Genomic DNA, 12,547 nt, shown 5'->3' on the forward strand with positions numbered 1-12,547 from the left:
TAACAGCTAACAGACGCTAACTAGCTAACAACTAACAGACGCTACTAGCACTACTCACTGCTGTTGTCTGAAAAACAACAGACGGGACAAATGTTGTTTACTGGTAAACTGGTAAACCTTGAGTTTTCCTCCCGTTACTCTGTCCTCTGTGACTGTCTACATCTAGAAACTAAGCTGCAATGGGTGCAGGGAACTACTCTGACTGGCACATGATCAGACGGGTTGACGGAGCAGTAGATTGGCTTTGCAAAAAACCCGGAGCGTTCTATGAAATGACGTTTTAAAAAAATTAATCGCTCTATCACGCAAATTTGATCGTGGGAAGTCAAAATCGTGATCGCGATTAAAATTCGATTAATTGTGCAGCCCTAGTGCAGAGGATTTCTCTTCCTCTCCATCTTTCACTTCGACCTATCCATCCATCCATCCATTCTACAAATGTTTATCCACACTCACTCACTCACTCACTCACTCACTCACTGACACACACAGTGTGAAGGCAATAATCTCAAATCTCAGCGTGGTAAAGGATCCCCTCTGTCGTGTTGTGCAATTATAACTGAGAATCGCTTCAGACCCAACCACCCAAACTTACACATGCACGCTCACGCTGCGACTGGAGTAAAAGAAATGTTGAACCGTGAGAGCTGGAGGCCTGTGTTGTAAGAGATACGAACTGTCAGATGTTTTACACAACAGTGTCGCAGAGTCGGGGTGGATGTTGCTCCACATCCATGTTTATACATAGAAATAGGGGAGCAGAAGCCTGGTGTGAGATATGGTTAGGATCAGTACAATAGGAGAGGGTATGAAACGCTTTTTATTCCTTTTTTCCTCTCTTTTCTCTGAGGACAAATATTAATCTCAGATGAAAGCTGCTACAAACAGAGCAGAAGACTTCAAGCTGGACTTAAAAAGATGAATGCAGGCTAGATGCAGCTCTTTATGGGGAAAAGGGACAGTACAATAAACAAAATACACTTCCCTTTATCAATATACAGTAAGCCTGGCAGCCTAGGACACTTGACAACAAGGACATTCTGCTACACTCTTGTGTGATAGCGATATATAATCAATGTACCAGTTAGTTCACCTTTGACCTTTTTTTTTTACCAGCAGATAGAACAACAATGTATTGATTGACTGACAATATGCCGATGATCAGCAGATGTAATGTTTACCATATTTACCATCGTTTTTTGCCAGTTTGCACAAAACACAAAGGGCAGGTGAGGCTGATGTAATTGTTTTTTTAGGTTACGGGTCATAAACAAACATATGGGAGACACTAAAGTTTTGACCTGATGATGGCGCTATATAAAAAGGAAGGGGATCAAAAGTTACAGTTGGGAAAACATGGATGTTTGTGCCAAATTTCCCAGAATAAGTGAAAACGTTGACCTCATGGTGGCGCTAGAGGAAAAGTCAGGAGATCACAAAAGTCTGTAGGCTTCATCCTCTGTGGACCATGAATGTCTGTACAAAATTTCGTTGCAAATTAAATGACTTTCTGCTTATCTTTTGGTTAACTGGATGCCCAGTTCTGTTACTTAAATGTAATGCTAATACACGAGAGCCGCAAACTGGGACTATACTTTAAAAAAAAAGCAACAATCACTTAGCTTTACTTTTAGGGTGTTCTCTGTTTAAATCTGGCCAGTCCACATCATCTATCTAAGCTAATGAGCTCTAACACACGTGGGGGGGCTGCGCCCATGAGGCAGGATCATTTCCGGACAGCTACTTAGACCAACATGTGGAATGGCTTTACTCCTCTCTGTCTGTCTTGTGCTCACTTACTTTCAGAGCATAAAGGGCAAACACATGTAAAGCCTGGAGAAGCGAGTGAACGCAGTTCACAATACAGTATAACTGGCATATAATAAACGTCTGCTGAATCAAGTGCTGGTAACCAAACAGGAAAGGGGGTTTGCTTTTGTGTCTGAAATCCAAATGAGGTCATGGGGATATAAAAATAACTGACGACAATAACTTGACCACAGTTCAAGACTCCGCAGGGAGGGACTCAAGTCAGTGAGGACATCCTCTTAGTCCGCTCAGAGAAGCTTGTGGAACAAAACCATGATAGCAAGGGATTTCTGGAAAACATAATCTTCCATTAATTACTCAAAGAGTTGCTTGCTGTCATCTTTGTTTTACAGGGGAATCCTCACAGAGAGAGCCTTCCTTAGCTAATCAGAAGTCCTTTTTAATTAGGAAGGACATCATGATGATGACTTTGATTTGAAAGCAGAGTGATTAACAGCCTGTGTTGGGAAGGATATTTTCAAAATGTACTCAGTTACAGAACACGGAATACATGCCCAAAACTGTAATTTGTAATGTATTCCGTTACGTTACTGAATCTGAGTAACGTATTCTGAATACTTCGATTACTTCCACATTGAAATGCCTTTTATAAGTGTAGGAATGCGGCCATAAAATACTGCTTAGTAAACATGCCTATTCTGGTGTGTCCTTCTGTTCCAACTGGCTGAATGTGTACACGAACAAGCAGATAAATCTAACAGCAGTCTTGCTCCCACAAGCTAATTTTAGCTAACGTTTAGCTAGCATGTCAAATGGGACTAGTCAGTCTTTCAATGGCTCTGGGGCTAGTAAATCAGCACATAGGAGAATGTAAAGTCGCGTGTACACTAATCAGGTACCTGATACAACTATAAAATAGCAATGTGACCAGAAAAACTACAACAAGACTACCCTTGGCTAATCAAAAAAAGTAACTTACTTTAAGAGGCTTTAGCTGCTGAAAGGAGGTTGGTTGCTGGCAAGCAGAGGTTACACTGCACAGTTATATTTTGTTCTCCCTGTTCTTTATTTAATGCAAAATGCTGTTTGAATTTCCAAGACAGAAACGCAGTCCTGCCCTGGCTCTGTTGTGCCGGTTCCGGCTCCTTCTCTACCTCTATCAGTGATCACGCAAAAAGCTCATTTTTTTGTTTTCATATTAGGGCTCCTGGGAAATGCATGGAGTTGCCTTAATTTATTTGGATAGTGAATAAACTTGAGAAAGAGAAGTTTTGTCATGTAATCCATTGATTGAACTATTTCAATAGTAACTGTAACTGATTACGGTTACTAGTAATTTGTATTCTGAATATGTAATGCTGGATAATGTATTATGTTACTCCCCAACATTGTAAACAGCTGATGTAATGAGACCAGATCTACCATATTTCCATAATCTCTCTATGGAGACTGATGACGCATCGGTGACAGGGAGCCCCTAAAATCATCTCTGGGTGTAAGACAGGATTGGGGCAGTTGTCACCATGGAAACAGGTTTAGGGAAGTCTGTTACTAAGGTAAGATATGAAGCCTCAGCTCAACTATAGGTTGACTCTTTTTGTCTCATAGTGACTACATCTTGTCAGCTCTCCGTCACGAATATTAATCACTTTTAAATGAGCAGGAAGTATTATTGTCTTTTTTTGTTGCTTTTTTGCTGGATATTAACAGCAATGTCTCTAACTCACAATTTGATTTAGCTCAGACCAACTGGTATTAATTTCACTCAAAGAAAGGACCACATGTACAATCACACAAATGCTCAGTTCCCGCCATGTCTGAGAGAAGTCTATTTTATCCTCCAGTGGCTACACGAGCCGGGTGGTTTCTGTATTTCTTCATATTTCTCTTGGACACATGGAAATGTAGTTAAATGTAAAGTAAAACAGGCCATATAATATTTGGAAAGCTATTTAATACTGACACTTTTGACACGCACTCCATACATTTGCTATTATTTTTCAAATTACTGGGAAAGAATTAAGGGAATTGAACATTTTTAACCCAAGACTGTGACCCTTAAAAAACAAGACTTCTCTCCCAAAAAGGTCCAGTTGGTGTAGACCACCCATGAATTACTAAAAGGGGGATGTGAAAGTGTCCCGAGGCCCAGAGAGAGAAGCAAAATCATTAGAATATGAATGGCGGTCCATCACTGTGAGCCCAGTTCCTTGGCCCTTCAAGGTTGCTGCTTTTAAATGGCTGAAAGGCAGGATTAGCTGCAGTGAGATGCAGCGAGCTGGATTCAACCCTCACAGCACCGCAGACACAAGAGAAAGTTTCAATATGGACATGGCGTTTAAGCAGAGAACAGAAGTTTAATTTATGAGTGAGTGTGTGTTTCTTGAGAATTAAGTTAAATGCATGTAAAGTTAAATGAATGTTTACAACATAACATTTATGTTTAAAAATGGAATTTGGTGGAAAACAATAGTGCAAAAAGGCCCATATCAATGAGATCACCCAGTTTTATGTACATACAAATTTGCATAGTTACTCACCATCCTCGCTGGTGTGTGTCTCTGTCCCTCCCTCATTTTCTACTTCCTCCAGGGCTCCATGCTCACTGTAGGGGCTTTCACTGTGGTGGACAACAACAACAATGCACACTGTCAGGGTCACAGCCAAATCAGGGTCAGGGGTCAAGGGATAGTTTCATATGAAACAAAAAGCCTGTATCCTTTCCTTCTTTTTCTTCCAGGAAACAGAATTAGCAAATTTCAGTGATGTAAATGGACTGTTCTTATATTGCGCTTTTCTAGTCTCAACGACTACTCAAAGCACTTTTACATAGTAAAGGAACCATTCACACATTGTGGCCGAGGCTGCCATAGAAAATGTCTATTTCATCAGATAGACACACATTTACACTTCGATGGCGCAGCATCGGGGACAACTCAGGGCTCAGTGTCTTGCCCAAGAACACTTCGAAATGGGTCAGGGATCGACCCATCAACCTTCCGATTGGCAGGAAACCACTCTACCAATGAGTCACAGCCACCCCTGATGATAACAGGGATGAAGGGAGGTTTGTACAATGAATAGACGGAAGGCGGAAGTTCAAATGGCGGTCATCATTCTGAGAGAAGCTTAGATCCTCCATCTGTGGTTCGACCTCCTTAAGTAAATGGTCTTCTTCTGGCATGGTGTTGAGAAAGCTGGTGGTAATGCCACACACACACACACACACACACACACACACACACACACACACACACACACACACAGATTACCCCTGCCAGGATCTAAGCGTCTCCTCCCCTGCTAGCATGTCACTAGTAGCCTCCTCTCCCTGCAAGGAAGGGAGGAAGCCAAGACAACAAATCTCCCCAGGGCATCGTGCGCGTTGCCGGGGGGACATGGTCGTGCTGAGACGGGTGATTATCCCTGTCAGCCTGTGATGATGTGGGTGCATAGAAAAGGAAAAACAAGTAATAAGCACTGCTTACATAAGTGGAGCTCGCAAAGGGCCTAAGGTAGGACTCAGGTCTGTTTAACTTCAGTATGTGCTGCAATTCACCTCAAACCCTTTCCCTGCCAGGTGACCCCATCTTATTCCTCCTGCCCCTGATCGCAATTCAAATGATTGTTTCAGCCTGTTTCACTAAAAACAAAAAAAGAGTCCACCGAGTAAAGTCAGTGCTGAAACACACTCTCCCCTGTCATGTTCCGTAACCACAGATTCGTAATTGGTGAGGGTAATTACTCATATCAACGCCACTGACATACTTCTGACACAGCTGCAGCGTTGAGAGAACATGCATACCTGCATGTTGAGTGAGTCCCTAATGAAGGAGGTTTGGATGCGTGCCATTCATGGTCAGAAAAAAGGGATAAAGACAACCACCAGTGTCTGTCTGACTCTCAAGCCTACATGTCGTAGAGGAAATCTGTGCAGCTGCATGAAGTGATCTCATCAGAATGCCTTTCATCTCCCCTTTTAATCCTGGATAACCCACAGCTTCACTGTTAAGACACCGGTGACAGGGTGGTCTTGTAGCTCGAAGATCTAAGGTTGATTTGCGTTAAAGCCATTTGAGTCTTTTGAACAAGATATTGAACCCTGACCTGAACAGGTACCTAATGTTTGAGGAATTAATCAGCTAAATGCATCACTCCTCACCAGTAGTCTCCTCCAGCCATACACTTCTCATAGATGGGCCCATCCAGTTCTTTGGCATCAGGAAAGATGGTCTCATGGTGGATGATAATGGTCTTGATGATCTCATTGACGTGGGCCTGGCAGGAGACCTGGTCCTGGCTTTCTGGCGTGGGCATGAGCGTGGGGCCGAAGCATATGGCCAGGTTGTACGGGTCCATCATGTTCTCGTCACTGTACTGGGACAGGCTGGAAAGGGAAGGAGAATAAAAGAAAGAATAAAAGGAAGGAGGAGGACAAACTGACCAAGTTGAGTGAGAGGACATTGCAGTGGGTAAAGTTTTTCACATCAAATCATGACTGACAGCAGTGGATGATCTTCATTTAGAATGCAATTTACTGAAGATTAGGAAATCATTATGAAGAGAAATACAGGATTGATTTACTGGTTAGTGTCAATAAACTTACTGGTTGAGGAAGGCGAAGAGGTAGCGCATGACAATGAGGACTGATCTGGGAATGGTCAGGAGGATCTTACGGATGTGTATTGCTCTCTCATACAGGTTTTCTATCCCTAGAGGATTGTAATACAAGAAAAAAATATTGTTAAATGAAAAAGACTTGTCTTTGCTGCAGGTAAAATGCATCACCTCATCTACTTGATGTCCACTTATTGATTGGCACCATGTTCCAGCAGAAATACAAAAGGAAGCGGAAGCGGAGACAATTACTTATCAGAATTACTGCAAGTCTCTAGAGGACCAGCAAAGATTTACTAATGTAGGGATATTAAAAGTGTGTGTGTGTGTGTGTGTGTGTGTGTATGTGTGTGTGTGTGTGTGTAGAGGCCACAGCATATCAACTTTGTGGTGGTAACCTCAGACTGTGTTCCACTGCTGACACCGAAGAGGAAGAGGGAGAGTGAGGGGAAGAGGAAAAAGAGTGAGTTACTTTTCTAAATCATATTGCATACTGCAGGAACATTGTCCTTCCTTTAAACAAGACTTCCAACCTTTATGTCTTTCATTATGTCAACGGTATTATTATTATTTGTTCCGCTGTGGTACTTGAAGCAGGCTATTTTATTTGGCTGATCTGGGGCTCGGCTGGCTGCCAAAAATAGCCTTGTCAACCTCCAGCCACATTGTGCCATCTGGGATTTGGGCTTCTGGAATACTTGCGATGCATTTCATTTTTCATGAATACCTAACTAGGATTCTGCAAGGCCCCTGAACACTTCAGAAGCTACTATTTAAAGATCTATTCCGTTGTATGCTTTTACATCACCTACAAACCCACGTGAGAAACACCCATGCAAAAAAATCCCTGCTGCAAAGTCCCAAATGAAAGAAATAACTTGCTGCAGTACGCCGCTTTAGTGAAAAAAGTCAACTGAGAGCGGTTAAATGGAAAAGTGATCTTGTAGCTGGTCCGATCTGCTCCATATGGAACAAGCAAAGGGATTTTAATACGAAGCTTGCTGGGCATTCAGCCCGCACTGCAATCACTGGCATGTTGAGCTGGGGAATGTAAACAGGGAATCCCCATCACTCATCCTGCACAAATGTGTGAAGGTACACCCAGGAAACGCACACAGACACACTTCGCACACTTGCAACAACATTAGAAACACACATGCATGGCCCACACAAAGCTGCAAGAGGCATTACAGCACCCGTTGTGCCCATGTGACTATGTACATGTTCAATTGTTCTTTTACAGAGCCTAAAGCCCCCCCATCCCCCCTCAATGTTATGTCTTAAAAGATCAACAAACAAAAAAAGCCACACAAAGAGCTGACTGATCTGTGAGCTGACTCACAGCAAAATGACAATGTGACTATTCTTATGAGGACTTCAGGGTAGATTCAGCTCTGGATTCAAACGCCGCTCAGTGCTGGAGACATTTAACATTCCACTACGATCCTGTAAGTGTGCCCAGCTTTGAGCCACTTACAACAGATACTGTAATATCCTTCTCAGTACTCTACCAAATACCACAAAGTAGTATCAACACAAAGTTTCAAAGAGAAGGAGCCATCTGCTGACAAAATACTACAGACTGTTAATTACACTGTTTCATCTGAAGACTATATTTGAAATACAAATGAATGATGGTAGAGATGCCAGCTAATAAGACTAAAGTTTCTAACTTTGAAGATTTCCAAATGCTGCAGACCAGAGTAAGTGTAAATCCATCAAAATCTGATCTAATGTCAGAATCTGGGGAATAAAACATGGTGTTAGTGAGAAGGACAATGCCAAGTTAAAAAAAGTAGACGGTCTGCGGAGATGCATTTTTATATGTAAACATAGGTCATGAGCCACCTGAGTGGGATTCATTTCCCGTTTTGTAGACAAAAAATAATCTTTGAACACAATAAAGATTCAACAGATAAACACTGAGTAATGCCATGATCAACAACAAAGAAAGGCACTCATAAAACTAGTGATCATGGGCAAAAATGTGTGCGTTCTTACTGATGCAAGACAGCAGATCACTGAACCTCTCTTTGGGGAAAAGAGGGTTCTCCAGACCACGGAAATAAAGTTTGAGAACGCCAGCCACAGAGTTGATGTCATGACCGTTCTCATCGTCCGTCAGGGGGTCGTTTCCTAAGACACAGGCAATCGGGAAGGTCAGTTGTACATCCCCAACTATTAAAAATGCTTAATGATTTTATGTGAAACATACCTTAATAACTACTCAAAAATCCCACTAGCTAAAAATGGTCAGTATAATTGATAATTATTCCCTAATTGTACCAAAGATTTACGTCTGACAACAATGTGGCAAAAGCAGAGATACATTTTTAGATCCAGGTGATAATGTGTAGCTAATATAGTTTAACAGATACATAATGTACCTCTTTCAAAAGAGTTCTTGATGTCATTGACTTCCAGCTGGGATCCAGATACACGGAATATTCCTTGATGTTGAAGGCCTGCACAAAAGACAACGATAGAGGGTAAGGAAAAAGGAGAAACTGGCAGACAGACACACCCAACATGCTCATAGGTCCACTCTGACGGTCGTAGAAAGAAACTCCCACTCTCAGCAAATAAAGCCTACTTTAGTTGGACCTAAAAGGCACATCCTGTTCGTTAAGCCCCTTCACTTTTCTAATTAAAGATAATTAATGAGTCGGGGAGGCCGCAATCAAGCTTTACTTAAGTGTCTCCCAGCTGGGATTAGGACTTAATAAGGGGAGAGGTCAGGGGTCAGGAGGAAGCATGATTAGTCGGCTGTTTGTCTCTTTTAGATTTCTACGCCATTAGTTTGCTGCTCCAAAAGATGCAGTGGACGAGCTTATAAACCATGCTTTTGAGTTTAAAAAAAGATTTGGTTTAAAACCAATATTGTAACTCATCAGTTGTGCCAAGCTAAGCTCCCTGTTTGTTTTGGAAACTGGGTGTAAAAAAGCTGCACCGCTGTAAACAGGATGGAATCTGCATTTTCCCATGACTGAACACACTGAAATCGCCAGCATGGAAAACTACACCCAAAACAATTAATGCTTGGAAACCACTGGTAGTGTCACATAATGTCAGATAGACTTTGAAATGAAGCGGGTTGCATTTGGTTTCTGAGAAGAATTTTTCAAAGAAAATATAAATACAAGTTATGATTGCTTAATTAATCATAAACCTTATAAAGTCATAAACAGTATCATTCGGTTTTTGTCATGTCAGGTTGATATTGTTGTCTCGATTATGACAACTTGACATTAATCAAAGTGATATTACGATGTATTACACTGTCATGACAGTGTCATGACAGTCAGTTTTGTGAAATATCCTGTCACACTTCTGTCTGACCAAGTGAATTGGACTCTAACCTTGACATCCTCTGGTAATGTCATCCTGGTTATTGTCAAGTTGTCATTACAAAGACATCCCAACCTAATTTAATGTCAACTTGTCATGACCAAGACAACTTCTGATAATATCACTTTGATTAATGTCAAGTTGTCATAATCAAGACAACCCAAACAATGTCAACTTGTCATAACAAAAACCGAATGACACTTAATGACAGAAGTAATAAATGTTTATGACTTGTTTAAAAGGTTTATGACACGCTCATGACAGTGTCACATCACAGTTATGACAGTGTCATGTCACGATTATGTCGATACTGTCAAGTAAAGCGTTTCCCAAAAATGTTCATACACTGTAACCAACCAACTCACCATACAAATTTATGCAGCGGATGCAGCTTTCAACCACACGGGGGATAGCTTGTCCAGAGTCCTTTGAAGGCAAAGTTAACAAAAACACCCAAATATCAAATCATAGCTTGTATTACATGTCCAAAAGCTAGAGCCCGACATTTTGAGACATCAGTAAGTGAGAATAATGAAAATTGTATGCAGTAATAATATTGTTTACATAAAATACATTCTGTTTTGAAGATATATCAAAAGTAAAGATACAAAGTAAGAAAAACAGTTCTACAATAGCAAGCATAACCAGTACTAGTACATTTAAGATGATGCTAAGTGTTTACCAGTAAATGTGATTCATATTTATATTATTTTCAATAACAATGAATAGAAAAACATTAAACAAAACTTGGTTTAGCTGTGTAGTATCAAATGCAGATAATACATTTATCATGGCAGTTTACCTCTATTTAATTCCTTTTTGTACATAATATCTGAAAACATATAGGCCAATATATCTAATATATGGAGCAATGATATTGGCCTGCTGACGTATCGGTCGGGCTCTAACAGAAACTGATTAACCTGATGTTAAAAGTATATAAACATGCACACCCAGTGTAAGAGAAGAGTGAGGGTTACCTTTTTGAGATCTTACTGAGACAGACTGAGTTGACTATTTGTTCATGCCCAGTCTCTCATAATAACTCACTGATCATGAAATATCAGAAAATATACAGAAATTACTGCCTAGCATGTACAGACCTGATATCCAACACATTTTGTTTGGCCTCCAGTGATGCTAAATATATTCTGCGACTTGTTATGCTAGCATACAATTGCAATCTGTGTTTAAATTAAGGAGAGCTTATCTAAAGAGCCACACACTCAATATGGAGCTCGGGGCAGGAGTGGCGGGGTTGAGAGGAGCAGCACCGTCTCCTTCAGAGAAAACACATTCCTCTCACACACTGAGGGTGCACTCTTGTTCTGCGTCGGTGCCAGCTGCCCCTGTGGCTCAGTGCTGGACAGGGACTCCGTACGTGCCTTTAATGATACAGTGGATCTGTTTACAGCCCTCAGGGGTATACACACTGTCAAAACACAGTGACCATGCCAAAATCGACTATCTATTGTTGGAGTTGGGCCAAGAGGGTTGAGGCTTTTTAAAGCAGAAGGAAAACCTTCAATTCAGTCTGTCTCAGTCTCATCAGGTAACAAATATAAGAGATAGACAAACACAACATGAGGGGTCAATGTTGTTAGGGCAGGACAGATTAAGGAAATGAGAACAGGCAAGCAGCATGGGCCCCCCCAAGATGCTTCAAGGTGTCTACCTGGTGTCGAGCGTGTGAGTTCCGTCGTCCCCGGCTACAGAGAAGTGTCGCAGAGAAACAGAAAGAGAGAGAAAAGCAAGACCCGGATTAGGACCACAGCAGCTGCCCACCAAAGCCTCTCCTAAGAGCGCACCCTCTTTCCACTCTGCGCTGGCATCAAACCCAAAAGGAAGTGGACAGGACCAGGCAAGACCGGACATGGCCACCAGTGAGAGGCAGTGAAGAGGCCAGTGGAGGGAGGCAGCACACCTTATCAGCCTGGCATCTGCTCCCTGACTGCTATTTAACCTGCTGTTTCACTGGTCTCGGCTCTCGCTCTGGGGGAGAAGGAGAGAATATCTCTGCCAGAGCAGCTCACTGATGCCAGGTCAGCAGTGAGTCAGGGGAGAGGACTGAGACCAACATCCCTCCAACTGCCATTCCTCTCCTCCTCCAATCCTTTAGAGTTACCCTTACATCCCAAAAGCAGACCGCTACTCACTCATGGGGAACGTTTAAAGAATCCAACAACTATGTTGTTGTTTTTTGTTGGTAAAAGATAAATCAAAGCTAAAATGCTTTGGGGGAACCCACCAAAATGGCCAGAAAGCCATAGCAAGACAGAAAAAAGACAGGAGGAGGAGCATTGTCAAGCGGACGGATTGGTAATCAGTACCTTGATAAATGACTCCAAATTGCCATTAAATAACCTAACATTAAAAACAGAGCAGGGTCTAGCCCGCCGGGTGCCGGTGTGGGTTTTGAGCGGCCCATTGGGATGTCTAGAATACAAAGAATGCATTGGAATAAGTTAATAATGCAGTTGCATTTGTCGTTTTAGAGTGGTTTATGTATTCTCCAATAAACTTTATGTCCTACAAAAATGTAAACTGAAGTTGAGGCTGATTCATCTTTTGAACCCATCGACTCAAGATGACGGACTGGCATATGAGGGTATTTTCAGACACTGCTGAAACCTGGGAATTAACTTTTTCCTTTATACTTCTTTTCTTTCTCTACAAGATATCACAGGCCAGTGGAATATTAAACCGGCTGGGAACATAATATGTATCATCATCTACCACATGACAGGCCCTGCGGGGGATTGCCTCTCTTAGTCTGTTTGTGTGTGTGTGTGTGTGTGTGTGTGTGTGTGTG

The 12,547-nt window shown here is 41.8% G+C and overlaps 1 protein-coding gene across 4 annotated transcripts in view; it reads right to left on the minus strand.

Annotated features, from left to right (window-relative positions):
* The window catches only part of srgap1a (SLIT-ROBO Rho GTPase activating protein 1a), a 94,996-nt gene that overhangs the window by 16,633 nt on the left and 65,816 nt on the right, over window positions 1–12,547 (minus strand). For 3 of the 4 annotated variants that reach the window (XM_032524712.1, XM_032524714.1, XM_032524715.1), the window contains exons 12-18: window positions 12,066–12,171; window positions 10,101–10,161; window positions 8,775–8,852; window positions 8,389–8,523; window positions 6,377–6,482; window positions 5,933–6,157; window positions 4,311–4,390 (exon numbers count right to left, since the gene is read on the minus strand). In XM_032524712.1, the coding sequence (XP_032380603.1) occupies window positions 4,311–4,390; window positions 5,933–6,157; window positions 6,377–6,482; window positions 8,389–8,523; window positions 8,775–8,852; window positions 10,101–10,161; window positions 12,066–12,171 (791 nt within the window). Of the gene's footprint in view, window positions 1–4,310; window positions 4,391–5,932; window positions 6,158–6,376; window positions 6,483–8,388; window positions 8,524–8,774; window positions 8,853–10,100; window positions 10,162–11,410; window positions 11,445–12,065; window positions 12,172–12,547 lie in introns of all 4 variants that reach the window. The other variant, XM_032524713.1, reaches the window with a different exon arrangement.

This window comes from Etheostoma spectabile, chromosome 8, assembly GCF_008692095.1.
Source record: "Etheostoma spectabile isolate EspeVRDwgs_2016 chromosome 8, UIUC_Espe_1.0, whole genome shotgun sequence".
Classification (NCBI taxonomy): domain Eukaryota; kingdom Metazoa; phylum Chordata; class Actinopteri; order Perciformes; family Percidae; genus Etheostoma; species Etheostoma spectabile.